General features: G+C 49.8%; 6 protein-coding genes across 6 annotated transcripts; 2 read left to right on the top strand and 4 right to left on the bottom strand.

Annotated features, from left to right (window-relative positions):
- Positions 1-35: 35 nt before the first annotated feature.
- On the bottom strand, positions 36-2,986 carry MIND_01214900 (Alpha-L-AF-C domain-containing protein; the record flags this gene model as incomplete). Its single annotated transcript, XM_037368655.1, has 19 exons — positions 36-263; positions 312-519; positions 569-659; positions 709-832; positions 891-914; positions 959-1,003; positions 1,066-1,133; positions 1,181-1,239; positions 1,288-1,313; positions 1,365-1,432; positions 1,481-1,520; positions 1,565-1,635; positions 1,685-1,758; positions 1,808-1,962; positions 2,014-2,366; positions 2,412-2,586; positions 2,631-2,666; positions 2,711-2,788; positions 2,843-2,986. The coding sequence occupies 19 exons, from the start codon at positions 2,984-2,986 to the stop codon at positions 36-38; spliced, it is 2,067 nt and encodes a 688-aa protein (XP_037214623.1).
- A 427-nt stretch (positions 2,987-3,413) lies between these two features.
- MIND_01214800 (3-hydroxy-3-methylglutaryl coenzyme A reductase) lies at positions 3,414-7,002 on the bottom strand (the record flags this gene model as incomplete). Its single annotated transcript, XM_037368654.1, has 6 exons — positions 3,414-4,681; positions 4,727-4,967; positions 5,013-6,323; positions 6,376-6,810; positions 6,856-6,917; positions 6,966-7,002. 6 exons carry the CDS (start codon positions 7,000-7,002, stop codon positions 3,414-3,416), a joined length of 3,354 nt encoding a protein of 1,117 aa, XP_037214622.1.
- A 937-nt stretch (positions 7,003-7,939) lies between these two features.
- On the bottom strand, positions 7,940-10,797 carry MIND_01214700 (uncharacterized protein; the record flags this gene model as incomplete). The annotated part of the gene is made up of 7 exons (XM_037368653.1): positions 7,940-8,447; positions 8,695-8,780; positions 8,830-8,970; positions 9,025-10,135; positions 10,189-10,538; positions 10,594-10,715; positions 10,767-10,797. 7 exons carry the CDS (start codon positions 10,795-10,797, stop codon positions 7,940-7,942), a joined length of 2,349 nt encoding a protein of 782 aa, XP_037214621.1.
- A 165-nt stretch (positions 10,798-10,962) lies between these two features.
- Positions 10,963-12,619, bottom strand: MIND_01214600 (Glycoside hydrolase family 18 protein; the record flags this gene model as incomplete). The annotated part of the gene is made up of 8 exons (XM_037368652.1): positions 10,963-11,093; positions 11,147-11,207; positions 11,261-11,542; positions 11,592-11,743; positions 11,794-12,005; positions 12,049-12,194; positions 12,246-12,336; positions 12,396-12,619. The coding sequence occupies 8 exons, from the start codon at positions 12,617-12,619 to the stop codon at positions 10,963-10,965; spliced, it is 1,299 nt and encodes a 432-aa protein (XP_037214620.1).
- Positions 12,620-14,546: 1,927 nt separating this feature from the next.
- On the top strand, positions 14,547-16,638 carry MIND_01214500 (Glutathione synthetase; the record flags this gene model as incomplete). The annotated part of the gene is made up of 6 exons (XM_037368651.1): positions 14,547-14,730; positions 14,776-14,790; positions 14,845-15,006; positions 15,119-15,444; positions 15,495-15,763; positions 15,810-16,638. The coding sequence occupies 6 exons, from the start codon at positions 14,547-14,549 to the stop codon at positions 16,636-16,638; spliced, it is 1,785 nt and encodes a 594-aa protein (XP_037214619.1).
- A 49-nt stretch (positions 16,639-16,687) lies between these two features.
- MIND_01214400 (Bin3-type SAM domain-containing protein) lies at positions 16,688-20,232 on the top strand (the record flags this gene model as incomplete). Its single annotated transcript, XM_037368650.1, has 10 exons — positions 16,688-17,039; positions 17,095-17,806; positions 17,858-18,470; positions 18,520-18,912; positions 18,962-19,049; positions 19,172-19,220; positions 19,275-19,781; positions 19,831-19,984; positions 20,035-20,146; positions 20,195-20,232. 10 exons carry the CDS (start codon positions 16,688-16,690, stop codon positions 20,230-20,232), a joined length of 3,018 nt encoding a protein of 1,005 aa, XP_037214618.1.
- Between the last annotated feature and the right edge of the window lies 1 nt (position 20,233).

The following is a 20,233-nucleotide window of genomic DNA, read 5'->3' as shown; positions in this document are numbered from 1 at the left end:
TCATATATGCATTCGTTTGCCCAACCTCGGCTTCCTCATTGCGCCGTCAAAGTGATTATGCTAAAGCTAGTCGCCGGAGCGGTATAGTTGAATATTGTGCCAACTGGGATCCGGGAGGCAACTGGAGCGATGAGATCCGGTGCAGCAGGCGTGTTACTCGTTGTTGCAGCTCCGGTAAGCAACTCAAGTGAGCCAACGGAAGAGACACTTTCGAATGGAAGGACAAAGGTGAGATCTTGCGAAGCAGCCGCACTGTTGGAGATCTATCGTGTCGTTCTGAGTAAGTTGATTGTCTGAAACATTGCACTGACCTTGATGATCAACTGGTTTGTCGCAGTCCAGCGAGTAACGCTCCAAATCAAGGTAGCACTGGTGCTGTTATTGGGAAGCGTGCTGGGCAGGTATTCGTCGCCTCTGTTATTAGCGAACAACTGTGGTGTGGCTGTCAATAATGGTGGTGAAGGGGCGGTTCTCACCTTTTGAACATGATAGCTAGTTGATTTGTATACTTTTCCTGCGCTAAGTTAGAAGTCAATAAACGCTTATACGAGTAGAATACGGGCCCTACTCGAAGCCCACGAGATTGGGTGTCCACTGGGAGTTATTTACATGTCCGAGAAGGGGAGCATATGAGGAGGAAAAGACGATGTCCGCATTACCTACGGCGTATCATTGGACGATGAGACAGACAAAAAGGATGACACGCACGTTCGAATCCCATCATGAATGCAGCTTCGCCCACAGAGGCCGCAACAGTAGGCCACAGGAGACGTCCTTGTTCTGGGGTACCGTAGAGATTACTCGAATTTGTTGATGTCGAAGCATATTCTCCCTACAAAAAAGAGCGCGGGGTCACTGACACTTATGAAGGGTTAGTGATGTTAACGCACCTCGAAGAATTTGATTCCGTTTCTCTTACCCTGAAGTTAGCTTTGGAAGGTCAAAGGAGCAGGTGTACTAGCCGGCATAGAGTCGTATAAGAATGAGTTTGTCGCAAACCATTCTAAAATCAGGTTTGAAACGGTTTATCAATTTATCACGTGACCTACTGGGTGTCTGATAAACGTGCGCATCGTAAATCTCCGGCGTTGGTGTCAATGCAGGGCCCGAAGATCGCGATGTTGCCATGAAATCTGAGGAGATCATCAGTCTAAGCAGCGAGTAAACTCCTAGCACTCACGTAGTTGAGGAAAGGTAGCACTCAGGTTTGTAGCAAACCAGTTCCATCGAGATGCGACACTGCCAGTGACCATGTGTTTATATATGATTGACGAAAGTCGGACGCACGTTCCTGGAGCTTGACCAACGAAGTCCTAAGAACATCGTCAACAAGCCAAAGAATCTCGTGAGCGTTTCACTCGGACCTCATTCCCGATTTCCACGAATCTGAGTTTGAATGGTTCTGCATGGCCTAGTGAGGCTCGCAAGGCGGCTTGAAACAGTTGGCAGAGTTTCAGCTGGCTGTTATTTCATGGCTCACCTGCTTCACTTGTGTTTGGATCTCCAATGACAAAATTGATCTGCGACAAGATGAGACAAGATTAGATTAGATTAGATTGTCGACTTGTTCAATTGCTTCCGCGATGAAGGGACCTAGAGCATCGCCAGTGACACTGCTTCCACCCAGTGAATAGCCTTTTAATTGGGTGAGTTGACGAGATAAGCTGGACATCAGAAGGCATACCATCCCAAACCGCCATAAACGGCTCCATGTCCAGGTCTTCACACCAGTGCAGATATTCCAGCAATCCAAGGCCGCTGCCACTCTGTCAGTTTTTTGTGTGATGGATAGTCATTGGCAACAAACTCGGTGTTGATGTAGCTCCAGTCCCCCACCCGACCAGGTCTCTGCGAGAGCGGCCCAACCGTGTTCCTCCACTGCCAACGTGTAGCGGTCGTCTGTCCTTCAAGATTATTTCCTCCAGGGAAGCGGAAGAAGGCGGGCTTGGCGTCTGCGAGAGCCTATTTTTTTTCGTTGAGATGGTTATATGCGCGCTCGACCGAGTCGCCAACCTGGGCAATGTCTGTGCGCATACCGTTCTTGCGTCCTTTGAAAGTTGGGGGGAAGAGCGAAAGGAGCGCAAAATGCACCTCAATCCCAGCTGGCGACGTGTGTGTTGCATTGGAGACGGTGACGGCGAAGCGATTGGCCAGTGAAGGGGGTGTACGATCAGGAGTGAGGACAATGTCCACCTCTGTCCAGCCATCGACAAGAGCGAGCTCGGTGCTATGAGCGGCCAAAGTGCTTCCATCTTCAGCAAGAAGGGAAATCGTAAGCGTTGGCGGGGAATTGAGAGGGGATAAGAACGCTGGCACGCGATAGTTGAGCGAAGCTGTGTACTGCGTGTCCTTGACGAAATTGATACCTGCCAAATGTTAAACAACTTCCGAGGAGTTGCATATATACTAACCCCAGTATCCGGTGTTGGCAAAGCCGACATCTCTCTTCACATTCGGTGGGATTACGAGGACAAGCGAATTAGGCAGAGCGGACGACAATGGGCTTGGGTCGGCTACGACATTGATCGAGGATTCGCCAATGGGAAGCCACGCGTTCAGTGCAGCAGTGGTATCTTTGTTGCAATGCTTGTGTTAGAGAGTGTTACATGTGAATTTGACAAGTTATTCACTTGGGGTAACTTGTTGAAAAGCGCGATTTTGGAGCACTGGAAAGTATCAGCTTCTGTACTCACGATGTGTGCAAACGAACGTTCGGCGTACAGTCCTCCATCCCCGCTCTGGGGGGGTTCAGCCCTTTGAAAAAAATTCGCACCGATTCTCTTACATGCTAATAGGAAAGAATCAGCAGCCCAGAACAGTGCATTCCCGACAGCATACGCACGCTAATGTCTTCAAACATCTGCCCCCACAGCGTGGTCGGGATGGGATGGCTCGCTGTCGCGCTGACACTGACGGTAGTGGCACCAGACACATTTGTCCACCGAAGCGCGAAAAGGATGACCCAAAGAAAGAGGTGAAGACTCATGTTGCGGTTTGACCTTTCTCAACGATGCAAGCATTCACGAAATTTATCCGCAGAGCTGCGGCGGCCCGTTGTCTTCGTCATAAGACCAGCATCGCTCAAGCGAAGCTCTAATATCAGAGTTTTTAGGTCCTGTGATAGTCGATTCTGCCTAGTTTTGCCCGTTTTGTGGCGTCATCCAATAGGTGAAGAAAGGAAGGCAGAGAGAAGAGGCGTCTTGATTACTAAGCATTCCCGACAAACTCTATTTTGCTGAGCGATAGAAGAGACTGGAGCCTTTTGAGCGCAACGCCCAAGCGGAACGGGATTGAGATCAATGGGGATGCGCAATTCAAGGCGCGTGTAGTTGCTACATGTACAGACCCGGCTGTTCTATCTACAGTATTCCGGGAAGTTTAATCGAGCTTAGAGTAGGCTACAATGATGTTTTCTACGTTCGAGAGTAGGGTGGGAGTGATGCGGTCGAGGATGAAGGTGTTAATGGGGTGGGCAAGTTCGACTCAACGAGCTTGTCAACGAGGGTGCGTTTATGCTCAACAGCGGGAGTTGAGGGCTGCGAAGTCAGCGGTGTCGTCGGTGTCGAACGGTTGTGCACCATATGAGCCCGAATCAGGTGACCGGCAGCAAGCGCAGAAAGCAAAGAGAGTTCGCCTGCCATGACGGCCGACGCGACTACTCTGGCGAGGCCTTGAGAGTTTTGTCCGGGTCGCGTAGGATGCGCTCCACGCAAACCAAGCATATCAAGCACCGCCCCTTGCGGGGTCAGAACGGTTCCGCCGCCGACAGTCCCAACCTCAATTGAAGGCATCGAAACAGTCATAAGCAAGTCTTGTCCGTCATTCGTTGGCTCCATCAGAGTCATGCAGTTCGAACTCTCCACATTCTGAGCCGGGTCTTGGCCAGTCGCCAGGAAGATTGCAGTAAGGATGTTGGCCGCATGTGCATTAAACCCGCCGATAGAACCCGCCATTGCACTCCCGACGAGGTTCTTCTTCACGTTCAAGTTGCAGAGCGCATCGACGGTTGTCTTCAGCACGCTCTTCACAACTTTGCCTGGAATGACAGCCTCAGCAACAACACTTTTCCCTCGACCTTCGATCCAGTTGATCGCCGCAGGCTTTTTGTCCGTGCAGTAATTGCCGCTCAGCGCCAGAACAACCATCTCCGGAAACTCCTCCTGCATCACCTCCAGCGCTTTTTCCGTGCCCTTCGAAATCATGTTCATCCCCATCGCATCACCAGTCGCTGTCGCAAACCGCACAAACAACGTACGCCCCGCCATCGCCGTCTTGAGGCTGGTCAGCTTTGCAAAGCGCGAAGTGCTCTCAAAGGCCGACTTGAGCGCCTCATAGCCCTCGGCCGATGCAATCCACGCTTTGGCACGTGCAGCTTCGACAACGGAAAGGAACTCGATGGCTGGGCCACGAGTCATAGCGTCCTGAGTGAGCACAGTCGTGACTCCACCACCAGCATTGAGTGCTTTGCATCCGCGAGAAGTCGATGCAACAAGGGTCCCTTCGGCGGTGGCCATAGGGATGTGGAAGGACACTCCGTCGATGGTAAGTGGACCAGCAATGCCAAGCGGGAGAGGGATATAGCCAACAACGTTTTCGCAACAGGCTCCGAGGACTTTCGAGTAATCGTACTGCTCGAATGGGACCAGGGATGACTCAAGCGACTGCGTAATGGAAGCACGGGCTGAAATGTATAAATACCAAGGTCAACACAGAGAATACAACTCACAAATCAATGCTCGACGAATCCGAACAGCCCGTTCAAGCCCCAGCAAATCTCGGTCCGGGGCGAGCACCTTTTCTAAAGCGTATGCTGCGATCTTACCGTTTTGGGCTAGCAACACAATCTCCTCGTCACTCAACTCGGCCAGACCATTCGACTTGGGCAATGTGTCCATCAGACGCATAAGCTCGGATAGTGAGCGAGGTTCATCGCTCGCCGAGTCATCCGAATCGTCAACAAGAACAGCCTATGATGTCTCAACAGACTATCAAAAAAAATTGAAATGACACACCCTTTGTCGACCGGGGGTTCTTGCTCGAAGCCCACGACCACGAGCACGCAAGCGACGATCAAGGTCTTCCAACGGCAGAGTCGGAATGGCACCAGTACTGGCTGTTGGTGTCTGCCCATGAATAGTGGAGATGGGCACTGGGGAGGGTCGGCGGGGTATAGCTGCGACTTCCCTTGCCCATCCATCTTGACGAGGGGTTTCTTCAGCGGGGGGTTGAGGCTCGACCTTTGCCTCGGAGTCAAACCGAACACTGCTGCCGCCCGTCGCACGAGAAACGCCACGGATAAGGTAGGCATTGAGGAGCACGCTGATGACTAAGACAGCGACGATGCCTTTACTCAGCACCGGATCTCCGACAAGGCTAGTCCATGTCGATAAAACGGCGTCAATTCGCGCGGACAATGGACGAGATGCGGAAGAGCGAAGTATGATCGGTGGTCGCAGACGAACAAGAAGACGAGGTGAAATGGTGCTTGATGGTGATTCAAAGAGAGTGGGCGTTAGATGAGCAAGTACCGCCCAATCCAATGGAGTCGTCTGAGTCGGGATGGAAGAACGAGGAGCTCCTGAAGAAAGTGTGAATGGTGCTGCCAGGTTTAGTATTTGGAGAACAAGGCAAGCAGCAAGCAGGAGCAGCTTGAGCCGAGCGATGGGACTCTCCGGCTCCGTAGCATCGGTCTTGTTGTTTGCCAACGAGGTTCGAAGAGGAGTGGGAGGGTTATTCCATCCAAACAGACGTTGGGGCCACAAGGTAGTCGAGGAAGTAGTTGAAGGTTGTGGGAGTCGTCTGACTTCAATCATGATTGAAAAAACAGCAGCGAGAAAGGTCGACATCATGAGACAGTCGAAGGCGAGTAAGATAGCTGCGAGTGCACAAATCTCGGATAAGCCGGCCACCTTAGAGCTGGCCCCAATAACGAGGACCGCGATTTCTAGAATATAGTCGCGGATGATGGGGTAGTAGGTTGCGCTCATGGCATCTAAGACAACCTCTCCAGCAGGTATGGACGTTGCTCGTAAGGCCCGGGGATGAGTGAAGACTGCTCGAGCAAGACGTATTGGTTTGTCGAACCCAACGGTGCAAACGAAGAAAGGAAGAGCCTCTGTGAGGGCAACCGGGTGCATGGGTATTCGAAGAAATCTCGCCGCAGGTAACGCGAGGATGAGCGCCAAAAGCGACGACGAAAGGATCGCGAATGGGAGCGAAAAGGAAGAGCCAAGTGCCCTCGAGCGAGAAAACAGGACCACAAATGTTGCATGCATCAAGATGTATCCAGCAACCACCAGTATAATGTCTGGTGTTGGTGCTTTCTGACTTGGGGTGAGTAACTTGAGAGAAAAAGGACATAGAAAAAGAAAAAACCTTGGCCAAATCGTAGAACCGAACAATCAAAGCCCTCAACGCGTAGGCGACCCACTTCCCTGACTGCATCTGAGCAATAGCCTCTCCAGGCATCTCGGCCTCGTATGCAATATTCCAACTGTCTGCCGGCAAGTATGATAAATCGAAACCATCGGGGGCTTCAATGGTCTGCGTCCACGACTCCGATTGGACTTGAAGATGCGAAAACCCAGGATGAAGGGCCAAAACATGGTCGGTTGCATTCTTTAACGAAGGGATGGCAAGAGACGCGCCAGTGAATACGATTTGCTGGAGGTCAAGTCGAGGGACAGTGCCGTGGTCTCGTTTCCAGACAGTTTCGCGTACTGCGAGCCATTCGTCGGAGAAAAGGGCATAGGCAGGAAGAACGGGAGCTGGGGGAGCAAGAAAGGCACTATGCTTGACTACACTCAAAACCTGCAAGAATCAGTGAAGGCTCTGCTTAAAGTAAGAGAAACTAACATGAAGATAGGCTAGGGCAGCGACCACGATGATGAAAGCAAGAGTTTCGACGGGAGAATATGCTGCCGAAGAAAGGTTAGGCGGAATAACATGAAAAGAGCTAGACGAACCTGCATGGATTGCTAGCGGCTTGAGCACGGTTCTCATGGTGGTGAACAAATGGGATAGGACTACCGAAGGGCTTCCAGTGGGGTGTGCATAGCCGGAAAACGCGATGGTACGAGGATTAAAATGGAGTTCGTTTATCGGGGTCACACTGATCACATCAATTGTAGCGGCCGCTGATAGCGCAACGACTCTTGTTTGTGCCCAAAACACAATGCCTCCCGCCCGAAGCCCGTCACAAAAGCTAGGCTGCATGTTTCTGGGATTGTTTCAACCGATTCCGCACTTGTACTTCTTATGGGCGCAGAGCCACTACGATGTAAGGCTTCACTTGAGTTTTAGCCGGCATTCATCTTTTTTTTTTCAAAGATGAGATAGTATGAGCTGTCCTCATTTGTCCGACATTTGCTCCAAGTTCCGAATACCTCATGATCAAAGACAAAATCGGCCTCGGAAATGAAAGGTTATTGTTTCTTTGTGCAAAAAGTTCGATCTCTGCTTGAACCTCCTGGATCTGAATCGGAATAAACCCGTGAAACATACAACTCACCATGATTTACCTTGCGCTTCTCCGCCGTTTGCGGGCACTTGCCACGGCCGCAAACCAGTCAACCATCTTCCTGTCACTGATCTGTCCCTGATTCGCAACCGACTACGCTTACGCTTTCCGATTCGGGACCACTGCGGTAATTCTATCCTATCCTATCCTATCCCAGTACTTGTTGTCCTCTTCAAACCGGTACCCTTATCTGGCTACGTCGAGGCATGCTACCTTTCCCTTTTGATAACCGAGAATTTTGAGCTAAGTTAGTCTTGAATTGGTCACGCAAATCAACCTCATTGCGCCCTACGTCCTCGTCAGTTATCTATGACCATACGGTAACTAGATATAGGGTTAGTGTTATCGCATCTGCTCCATGTCTACTCAGTCAAGGACATCAAGTATTGTGTTGTTGAAATATTACATAGGTCCTGGATACTAGTGTTTAGGACGATTGTCGAGAGTCGACTGACTGTAGGATTGAGCTTGGAGAATGTCTTGTCGTGCATCATCATCGATTATCCAATGGAAACGCTCTTGTCCCTGGTAGGGGTCAAAGATACGACTTTGCAACACCATACGAACTAAATCTCGTCCTCTGGGATCCATCAGGCCGTCAGTTAGTTTTCGCATTGCGCGAGCAAAACGTGTCTGGTGGAGATGCGTAGACGGGAGGTCGAGGATAGTCCGTAGCGATGCTACGGGTTCATACATCTGAGTTATGTCTGGGACGCATTGTTCAAGGAACTCAGTAAGAATAGCAACGACGGTTGCGAGTTTTGGACCGGTTGTCAAGCCAGTTCGCGGAGGGGCACCAGATTGGTAATCTGGGTTCGACGAAAGCAGAGCGTTGACGGTGGCAGCATCGATCTCGTTGTTGAACCACGAAGAAGTGACGTCTTGACCAATAACACGACTGCCGGAACCATTGACGAGATACACTTTGCTAATGCATCCATGATAGCATTGTATTCGTCTCCTTCAGGAGGCTCTAACGGCAAGCTAGGCTCCAATGTCGCATGGGCCGTTATCCAAAGGGCCGTTAGTACGTTTTGAAAGTTGTTTGTTTGCGAGCTTTGAGACCCTCCGGAGGTGAATGAGGTTATCGTCATCGAAAAGCAGCGCCACAAGTGGCCGTGTATCTTCGTGTTGTAGAGCAGATTTGCCTCGGAGGAGTGATTCGGGTGAGAGACAAGTCATCACTTGCATTGCCCAGTTGATGTGGAGGTAGGAGGTATTCAATAAGACTACGAGGGATTATTCTTGCATCATACGGCCGCTAAAGCTTCAAAAATTCACTCATTGCTGCCCGCTGAGTCTCTACATACCGCTTCCCGCCTGCCAGTGCGAGGTTTGTCTGAGTCGAGGTTGTCAAGATCTACTAAGATCATTTCGGCTTCAATTTCTGTGAGGTTGTCGTCGGTCAAAAAATCGGCTTTGTAATCGGGGGGATAGATAAGATCCAAAGTCTCTTGTCAGCGGTATGGGAGGGAGTCACTGTTTGCGGCTACCCGAAGGTATACCAGAAATAAGCGGCGGGCCAGGGATGTGCAAATTTCTCTTGAGACTTGGTCGAACTGTTGAGGATTGATTGTCGACTCGGAGCGTTCCAGCCTTTGAAAGTCCGCTTCGTTGAGGCCACGCTCGTGAGTTTGAGACGGATCCATGAGGTATCGACGGACTGGAGCCAAGTAAGGAAAGCGAGGGGCTGCCGTAACCAATTGGCTGGAGCAATACTTTAGGTAGGTCGTTAGCCAAGCAAGACCACTCCAGCTCCTCATGGCCTTCGCTGAATCGTAGAGCGGGGACGCAAAATAAGGATAATCCCATACCATGGGAATAGGGAACAAAAAATGATCCAAGATTAAAGGGACCGTGTAGGGAGCCGTCAACAGGGATCTGGGAGCGGTGGGTATGGTACAGAGTGCCCAAGCCGCTTTAAGACATGCAACCTGACGTCTTTGGCTAGCGCCAACGGATAATGGACCTTCCTGGCAGCTTCGCCACAAATCGGCGATCCGCGAAGTCAAGTTCGCTTCTTCAGAGTCACGTAGGCTGGTCATATATGCGGTATTTCGACGATGCTGACGGTGTTGGCCCCACATCACATCTGGGATGGCTTCTACGAATGTCTGCAGCTCATCGTCATCTGACAAAGAGCTCACCGTCCACAAGAGTGCGGAGACGTCTCGGTTATGACGGTTGTCCGAGGGCATGATCGCGCGGCCAATCATATTGTCGACAAGGGTGTTCAAGTTGCTTTTTTGTCTCCCGCAGTCAGACTGTGAATTTGGTCTGTGAGGGGGTGAGTGTGACGACCAAAATAACGTTGCTTTTATGATCTGGTCCGTTAGATCTACTGAATCAGATCTACAACCCCGTAGTCCCGAGAAAGCTTGAAGCACCGCCCATACCGCACTCGACAATGGAGTTCGGTATGGAGAGTCAAATCGAATTGAGGGCAGAATGGTTAAGAATGCGTAGAAGCCGGCAACCAGGGCCAGAATCCCAGTAACAAGTCCCGCAATTATCTTGTTCACCGGAATCAGAAAGACGACCAAGCCGCAAAAGAAGAACAGGAGAGCGGCGTGTAGAAGAGAAGGTATAATATCTACCACTGCATGCATTTTGAACCTAGTTATAATCAGGGTCAACAAGATTCCGGAATAGAAATGGCCGCAACAAACCGTCGGAGACCATAGTAGAGGTAAGAGTAAATTCGTGCGCGGACGACGGGGGATGATCGTGTGTTGGCTCGATGCAAGAAGTCGCGCGCCCATTGTTCGAGGAGTGTTGCCACCAGAGCACATGACAGACTCAATCCAAGACTCATGAACCAAAGCGCATTGCAAACTAGCGATGATAGGCTTGGTTTGAACGTTTGGACAATGGCAGACGTTGGTGTAGACGTGGAATTGCCGGAAGAGACTGCCAAAATTTGTTCTAAGAGTTGAACTGTAGCGTCTCCGGGGTCTGGAGCAAGAGTTTTGTAGCTCTCGATGAGGAAAGCAGTCAAACTGGCTGAGAATAAACCGGCCTTGGTGACGCTCGATTAAACGAATTCCAGAGTTTCTACACTAGAGTGAACGCACGAAGATCAACATTCCCTCCATGTCGCTCTTCCAGCTCGCAACAAGTGATTTGTCGTATCGCTCGGCCTCATCGACGTAAACAGACCAGAGCTTTGACGCTCCGGCTTCTTCAGCGTGATGTTCTGCCCATTTTGGTCAATAGTTTCCATAGAACGCGTCATTCTGAAAGTTACCAGGTCCAAGCTCTTTGGCGCTGTTGGCCATATGCGAAGCGCTTCACTCGCCACAACAACATTGTTACGGATCAATGAGAAGCGGTACATATGTTGATGTTTGTTTGCACTTCGTTCATCAAAACTGACAAGCTGCCGGCAGCTACAAATAGTCATGCAGCCCAGATCCCAACACACAACACTACCAAATAATCATCTATGCGCAAACAGGTATGATTCCCATTGCTTCATGCAGTGAATCCAGGAGAATGTCGTCTTGATCCCCAGTCACGTCCCATATAGCAAACCCAGCCAGGCCCTGGTCGTTGATAAAATGACCTTTCGCCGCTGTTGTCGCAAGAATAAGGAGTTCATATATTGGACCAAGGTAGGCAGCATACCGAAAGAAGTGGCATCATCATACGATACCATGACTTGGGATGTTTGATTGTAAACGAAAGGCTGGAATCTCTTAGCATCACTCAAATATTACGAAAAGAATTGGAGGGCCATACCGTTTGGCTGCACGGGTCAAAGGTATACTGAATGCCGGATGCTGCTGTCCCCGACTTGTCCAGGAATCCACTCTGAATAAGACCGGCAAACGTGAAGATTCCACTGATTCCCTCATAATTACCGCATGGATCAACGGCAGAAATATCCGAAGGAGAGTCGGAAGTCCCCACAGGTTGTACAGACTTGTCGTAAGACGGGTAAAGAGCCACATTTCCACCGTTCATCGCTGATTGCGGCGCAACCTTGAAGCTGTGGCCATAAGCGGCCAAACCCAAGGCAATCTGTAGCGGGGTGAGACAAAAGTCAGGATTTAAGGGTAGGCTGGCTTACCTGGTGCGCAGGAAAGTTGGCTGTAGTCCAGGCCTTGACTGCTGATACGGCAGAGCCTTGCTGATCGGCGGCTGAGGCGCAACTATCGTTGAGAGGGGCATTAGGACCGACAGACGGCGACCAAGAACCCCAAACATCGTAGTTCATGATGGCTATATGCATATTATTCAGCGACTGCTGTCAAAAGTCCTAAAACACGCACCAATACGGTCAAGAACTTCTGCAAACGACGAAACATCATTCATAGACTGGCCATTAGACCCAACAAATGGGGTTATACCAACAGCAGCAGTTAAAATGAGATTCTTTCCAGCAGTGGTCGCGCGCAGCTCCTGTAAGAAGGCAAGGAAGTTGGCAGAGTCGTCGGGGTTGACAACATTGCAGCCTAAACCTTGTTTGCCTGGGTATTCCCAACTGCGAAAATTTTAGCAAGACCCTGTAGGGCGATAACACGCACTCGAAGTCGACACCATCCAGATTGTACTGGGAGACTAGAGCAAGTGTAGCATTGACGAAAGCAGTTCGATTGTGTTCGCTTGCGACAGCAGACGAGTAGAATCGGGAGCCTGTCCAGCCACCAATAGATAGTAGTGCATCGACTCCCTGAGTAAAGAGCTTGAGAAACTATTCGAACAAATGTAAGAGTGCCCGTACGTTACTGTGAGCCTCCTTGACAAAATCAGGCAAAGTCTGGGCGCTGATAGAATCAAGTTGCAGTAGAGCGGTTGGATCGGGAGTAGTTATCCTAGAGGGAATTCAGGTAAACTGAGAATTTGAGTGTGTAGCACTTCCGCGAAGGCAAACGTCATAGCGGTGTACCTCGACCAGGAAATTGATGCAGGTGGAAAGTCTCCAGCCAACCAGCCAGGATACCAGGCAGAAGCAACTACATCCGAAGCATCACCACCATTCTGGATACCTTTGCTGGTCGAGGAAGAGATCTCTGAAGGCGGTTTGAGGCTACAATATTGAGCGGCGGAGACGAAGAGCGGGGCAAGAAGGAAGATCGAAGTTTGTAGTGGATGCATGGTGCAGGTGTGTGTGTGTGGGGAAAGTCTAATTGTCTCTTCTGCGTCTTTATAGATTTGAGAGTGTGGCCACAAACAACAAGGCTCGGTTATTTTCGGACCCACGAGGCATACGTGAGGAGAAGATTTGAAGGCGTTGAACTGAGGCTGGAAGTATTGATGCAGTTCGTTCGAATGCCTTGATATCGAGATCGCGCAGTGTCTACAATGAAGAGTTGTTGAGAACCTCGGATACTGCCGTTCGTTCTGAGTCGTGTTGTGGCTAAAGGTTATCTTTTGCCTTGTTCCTCGCCGTTGAACTTCTCGTCGCTTAGAGGAACACAGAGTCAATAAGAGCCGAAAAGTTCAAACGAGACTCAATGGTGGACGACGGCGGAGAGAGAGGGATGTTGGTGTCACATCTTATTATACAAGAGACTTCGGTGTCACTTTCCGTGACATCTTGAGTGATCAGCCAATGAGATCGCTTAAATCAAAAGACAATTTTGCTGTTCTTGAATTCCTCGCGCTGCTCCTCACAAGCTCTCAGTCTCCCATCAGGGCCTCGAAAACTTCCCTATTGAGACAATCCACGACTACACAGACCACCAGACTCCTTGACCCGCAGACTTCTGGACAAACATGACGACCACGACAACCACTCCACTGTCAATATACACCGTAAAACGTAGAGCTTTGTGCTGCAACCATGTATTCAATTACTATGGAAGAATAGCAAATCCTTTTCACCTCTGGAGTGTGATACTAGAGTCAAGCATCGACATTTGGGGTGCAGTCATGGAACAGGGCGTCAGTTTCTTACATGTGCATGCTTCCTTCAGTATTCCAGCTATATATTCGCTAAGTTCCACCTAGGCCACCTTCTCCAAGCTCTTATCTGTTGCACTGGAGTCCAAAAGGTATACCACAACAGTGCAACAATGCGAACTTGCTACTATACATGTCAATGCCTTGGCATTCTGCGGTATCTCAGTATCTGTGCCGCTCTGTGCAGCTCCAAAATCTGGCTAATTTGGCACATGTTGTGGAATGAATGCAAGAAGGGTCGGGAGCTTGCCTTCCTGCAGCAAGAAACACCAAGCTGACACCACAGGAGGTTCCGACAACTGCTTCAAAGAAGAACAGGTCTCCCTCTCCCACTCCTGACATCTGTGGTTCTGACGACAAGATATTGTGCAAGTTTGTTGACAACATTATTACTTCCCTTGGTTCCTATGTTGCACAAGCTGCTCATTCAATGGCCTTTCCTGCTGGCACTTCAGGCCAGTGGTGTGTGGCTATTCAATGATCTGTCTTACTAGGATCCGCTGCAACGCGGAGAATGCTCACGCAGAAATCACCAGGTGATTGTTAGGGGCTGCTGACGTGTAGAGAATTACAGGGTCTGACATACTCCAAATGACTACTTTCAGCTACAATGGTCCAAAATCTTCAAGGGGAGCATGAAACGACAGATAGTGGTCAGGCCAATTCACATTTCAAAGTGTGGATTGAGGAGCAGGAAAATGATTGAATTTGAATGGATTTTCTCTCCAAGTTCTGAAAGCAGGGGTGAGTGTTACACTTTGTACTTGTTTGGCCTCAGATTTGATCCTCTTTCCTCGCACGTGTTAGTCTAGGATTGCTCGCTGCGCTCGCAATCACTCAATTGCAAAGCCTTAAGCACAATGATGATGCCTCACAGTTTCAAACACTGCCTTAACAGCTTGGACCTTGAGTTTGACAAATGTGGGGGAAAGCACCATAATCCTGGTGACGACGGCAACAACAACAGTTCTTCATCCGTTGGCCCTTCTTCCCTATCTCCATCCCAGAGCCTTACATAGACCAAGTATTACTTCAATCAAGTATATTGCAAGGTTTTTACAGAAAATATAGTCACGGTTGAATAGAGCAACTAAAATCTTTGCGAACAACTCCCCGTGTTATGCCCCGTAGCGTAGCACGGGTTTCTGCTAGTGCTGTCAGAAACCGTTCCAAAGTTCACCATGAACTCAGCCAGTGCCACCAAAACCCCTTCGCCTTTACGAAGGTTCGCGGCCCATACTACGACGACTTGCGCGTCACAAGCATCTATCTATGGCAAATGTATCCTGGCTTCATATACAGACGTGAGGAAAGACATGTGTCAGGCGGAATTCGAGTCGTTTTCTCAGTGTTTACGACAAGCAGTGCGTACTTTTTTCCTTTCCTTTTTTTGTCTGTCAGACTGAGTGGTTTGGAAGATGGCTCGCAAGTAGATCAACACCGAACCCTTGAAGCAGCGTTCAAGTATCCAACCAGCGCTACTCTAGCTCTTGCGATGCGGTCTCCCTCATGGGAATATGGTAGAAGTGCCGAGGGGTATGGAGGGCATTTCGACTGGCGTAAATTGGCAGAGACGCTGAGTATGGTGGCGCCATTGTTCTAAAATGTTGTGCGAACGCGACTTGCTCAGTACCGTCATCATGACCTTCCCATTTTCCAGTTGGCCACCAACTCTTTCTCATAGTCAGCTAGAAGATCTCACACTCCGAGCTACAACATATGCTCTTTCGCATTCTCTACTCTACCTCCCACCCGCTCAACAGCAGCCTCTTACTCCTGCGGCCGCAATCCATGCACCCATATCCCTTTTCCCATCTCCACTCCCTCGTCGACTCTTTGAGCTTGCACGCCGTTTGCAGTCCACATACAACATTCTGTACGCCAGGATTGCTCTAGATGTCGAGTTTTTAGATCGCGTTATGGGAACTGTTGAAGGCGTCGGCAAGGTCGACAATTTTGTCGGTCAGCTATGGACGGGATGGAAGAAACTTAGAGATGAGGGTTCTGGTCTTATCCAAGTGTGTCTCCTCCTCCTCGCCGGTTCCAGTCAGATCTTGAACATGTTCAGCCATTACAACTCGGTCTTTTTCGATCCGATTATTTAATGCATTCTTCCGAAACAGAACTAAGTTTAAAACAAGTCGAATTTAATACGATCTCTTCGTCCTTTGGACCTCTTTCTCAGCAAACGGCCGCGTTGCATCGCCATCTGTTTGCTTCGACTGGATACTTCAACTCGTACTCGAGCATGAAGGCTGAAGATTTCCCCACCAACGAAACGATAGCTGGTCTGGTTTCGGGTCTGGCCGCGGCGCACTTCGCTTATGGCGTCAAAGAGTACTACTTCATCAGCTGGACTGACGTGTTGCTGACAGCCTTGTAGTGCGAAGATCCTCTTTGTCGTCCAGCCTGGGGAACGAAATGTTTTCGACCAACGTCTGCTTGAATATGAATTGCTTGAGAAGCATTCTATCCAGGTCGTTCGTCAAACCTTCGATCAGCTTGCTCTTAACGCGTCTCTGGATCCAGCCACTTCAAGGTTATTGCTCTCGACCGGGACTGAAATATCGACGGTTTACTTCCGCGCCGGCTACACTCCGACAGATTACCCGACCTCTGCGCAATACGAGACACGTTTTATTCTCGAAAAGTCGCGTGCCATCAAGTGTCCGTCGATAGCGCTACAATTGGCCGGTGGGAAAAAAGTGCAGCAGGTGTTGGCAGAGCCGGGAGTCCTTGAGCGATTCATGGATGACGCTGATGCGAGAAATTTGCTGCGGACCAGCTGGATGGGAATGTGGGCATTGGAGAGCGATATAGAAAGAACACGCATCGAATCTCACAAGCTCGTGCTTAAACCACAACGAGAAGGCGGAGGGAATAACGTTTATAAAGAGGCCATCCCACCATTCCTTGATTCTTTACCTGAACCGGAACGGGCGGCTTGGATTGCAATGGAACTCATCGAGCCGCCGGAAGGTACAGGTGGCTATCTTGTTCGTTCAGGGGTGGATCAGGCGATGAGGACAGAAGTCGTTAGTGAATTAGGAATTTTCGGCTGGGCACTCTATGGCGGTCGTGATGGGAAAATAGAAGAGAAAGAAGCGGGATGGCTTGTGAGGACCAAAGGAAAAGAAAGCAACGAAGGCGGTGTTGCAACTGGATTTTCTGTGCTGGATTCAATATTTTTGGTCAATGAGGACGTAATCTAATCTCCACGTGATATCTGCGTTTCTTGGAACTGACCCTCATTTGAGCTATATGCCACCAAAAATCGTCAGCGCGACTTCCGACAGCGATAGCCAGCTCGACTCTTCCGTCGCCAGTATTGACAGCGTTCAAGGTTGGCCTCCCATAATCAACTTACTTTGCCGTCATTTCAATATACCTGGTATGCCTTCAATTTCCGGATGTTGGCTAGTCGTAAAGGAAGCAGATCTCTCCAGAACCAGTGGCTTGAAGAAAATCCATGCAAACTTCGACACCATCTACCGTCGACTGGAGAATGCATACCACAGGAATGCTGCAGATGAGCGAATCAAGGGTGGAATTGTCGGGATATATGCGAGGATGTGTCTGGACTCAATTCTTCGTGATAAACTCTTTCAGAAAGGTACGTTTGTCTGTTCCTTCTTATCTTGCTTGTTCTCAAGTCTTGTTCTCCTCAGGTTTCATCAACCAACTTCTCCCTCTTGTTGACATTCCGACGTGCCGAAACCTTGCATTGCAATCACTTGAGACGGTCACCCACCACGGGGGTCTGGAGGTCCGCAGGGAACTGGCGAAAACATGCACCGAGCCCCTTCTCCGGGTTATGAAGGACTGCCCTGACGATCAGCGAGCTGTGAGGCTGGCTATTGTGACTATCTCACATTGCCTCAGCTCATCTTTGACCGAAGATGCTATCAAAAGGGACCCACGGTTCGGCCAATCTCTTCCTCTGCTCGAGGCCGCGAACGCCTTTACTGAAGTTTTGCGAAAACCATGGCCAAGCTATAACCTTGTTCTCCACGCGATCAATTATCTTTCGGTCTCGTCAAAGCACTGCAAGCTCCCACCATCGACAATCAATCTCTTGGTCGCTGGTTTGCGGAGCAAAGATTGGGTTTTTCGAGGGACTTGTCTTGGAGGGCTGGTTCGGTTGCATGTCGCAGGTGCAGAAGAAGACCAACGCCTCTCAGATCCCATGGCTTTGATGCGTGCCGTGTCCAAGCCATTACCTCCAAACCTAAACGACATTCTCCTTGCCTATAAATTCGACAAATGCGAAACGTACATTATGTTGAACACGACCAAGGACTTCCAAGCGGCTATGATCAAAGTCGCGGAGACCCATGACTTGTACTGGCTGGGCAAAACACTGGCGGAAATTGTCCTTAGGTTCGCCTACGACTGTTTCACACACGTGACCTTTCCGCTAATTTTATGAAGAACTGAGTTCTCAATTGCCGACGGCTACTATGAGACTGAGGATCCGGCAACCGGTCAGCGAGTAGTCGAAAGTCTTGGTCTGCCTTTCACGCGATGGGGTGATGCGTTACCACACTGTGCAAAAGCCATTCGAGCGAAACGCGACCCAACTGAAGCCGACATGGCCGATATTCTGGACATGAAGCATTTGGTTATGAGACAGCGTGTATCTGACGCAGTCAAACTGGCCAATGTTGCACTCAAACGCAACCCAGACTTTGCATATGCTTATTATATCATCACACTTTCTGCTGATCATGTTTCTGCTCTAAGGGCCGCGAAACAAGGCATGAAATGCACATCTATGACGCCATTCGTGCGGTTCCAGATGGTGCAACGGGCTGTTGAAGTGGCGGGAGACTATGGGATTGGTATCCTGCAGGACCTCGCATCAGAAGGAGATGCCAAGTGGGCTGAAGGAATCGCATTTCTAACAAGTGCGTTGGAAGACTCGAAGGTTTACCTGTCGCAGGCACCCCCAGACAACCGACATCAAAAGAATGTACTTTATTGGAACATTCTATTGCGCATTGCCATTGACGAGCATATCAGTGGCGACCTCCATGAGATCGAGGTCGAATTTAGCGCCATTTTCCGCATCCTTTACTGACATGACTCTTTAGGGTTCCTTGCGTAAACTCAAGAATGCAGATCAATTCAGCAAGTGGATGGGTGTACCACCACCGAAGACGCAACTCCGCAATACGCAGGAAACGGTCGTCCGACTCCTTCCTGCCGCATTAAAGGAATGGGGGGACTTTGTGTCGACGGTTAAAGCGGAGAGAGAAGCTGAAACACCGGACGCAGAAAAGATAGAGCAGGAACTGGCGGCATGGATGGAGAAAACAGATGTCGACGGCGATAAACCACATCACCACTGGCACGCCGGCGCTGACGGAAAATCGCCCTTTTCAGTTCCATTCTCCCAGAAGCAAGCAGACCTATATCGGTGTTCGTGGTGTGGTAACCCGTCAGCGGCTCTTCGCAAGTGTGGAGGCTGCTCCCAGACGAGGTCAGTTCGTCTTTGTGCCTATAATTTGGACCCACAAAATTTCTTTCTTGCAGATATTGCGAAGCGTCATGTCAGAAGCAGCACTGGAAGAAAGAACACAAACAGAAGTGTGGGGGTGCAAAGAAGAACGCGTAAAAATGAGTATTTAGTGATTATCTGGGGGCTTTAGGTCAGTCTTTGAGGACCAGCAATATTGAATCTGTTAAACTTGAGCTTGCAATGTATTTGATGCTATCATGGTCTTGTTTTCAACTTGTTTTCAGCCACCATCCAGATGACACCCCACATCCCAATCCACGGAAATTATCACGGGTAAGGCTGTCCAAATGCCCTCCATCCGACTATACTTAGATGTGAACTCCCAAGGTATTACACAAAGCGACCCTCTGTCCGTGACCCCCGTCTCGAAGTGCTACCACCCTCATTATTCACTGGGAAACGCGTCTTGGACGTCGGCTGTAACGAAGGATGGGTTTCTTGCGAAATCGGTGCGGCGCCGCATACGCTGTTTCTTTTTGTGAATCTGACCCTTCGCTCGAAGCCAGCGCAGTCCCGGGGTGCTTCAAAGGTTGTTGGGGTGGACATCGACGATGAGCTAATTCGCGGTGCGTGGCGAAGAAGAATGACGGCTTGGTCTATGCAGGGCCCGACGCGAGTGGATGAAGGAGAGGAGAGAAACCCCAAACGACGCAAACTTGGCTCAGAGAAAGAAGCTGGCTATTTTCCCGTCTCGTGCATGCATAACCATGGAGCGCTTCCAATCCCGACGACGACTGGTCTCGACGAATTTCCCCGAAATGTGTCTTTCAGAACCGCCGACTGGGTGAATGACACGATTCCAGAAGATGAGAGAGGTTACGACGTAGTTGTCGCGTGCGTCCACTCTCTCAGTCTCTTGATCTCAATTTCATGCTACTTCGAGATTCTCTATCACCAAATGGATACATCTGAATGGTGGCGACGCCGGCCTAGAACGGTTCTTTACTCGTGTCGCCGGAGTGTTACAACCAGGCAGTCGATTCGTCGTTGAACCTCAGCATTGGGAAACATATCGCAAAGCAAAACGAATGCACAATGTCTGTTACCTAGCTATCTAGACGAACTAGCCGAGACTGAACGGGTGCAGCGACTTAAAGAGAATGCACAAGCTCTGAAACTGCGACCAGACGATTTCCCCGAAATGTTGAAGAAGGTTGGGTTCGGAGAACCGGAGCGGTTTGGGAGTGTTGGAGAGGGGGGTATGTGCTCAGCTTGTGTCCTTCCCTGATTGCTGAACCAGATTCCAGGTTTCAATCGGCCGATCGACATATATACGAAACAGTAGT

Source organism: Mycena indigotica (genome assembly GCF_014461135.1).
Source record: "Mycena indigotica strain 171206Taipei chromosome Unknown Mind.scaff0012, whole genome shotgun sequence".
Taxonomy (NCBI): domain Eukaryota; kingdom Fungi; phylum Basidiomycota; class Agaricomycetes; order Agaricales; family Mycenaceae; genus Mycena; species Mycena indigotica.
Note: the sequence above shows the minus strand (reverse complement) of the source record. Positions and strands in the feature narration are given on the sequence as shown.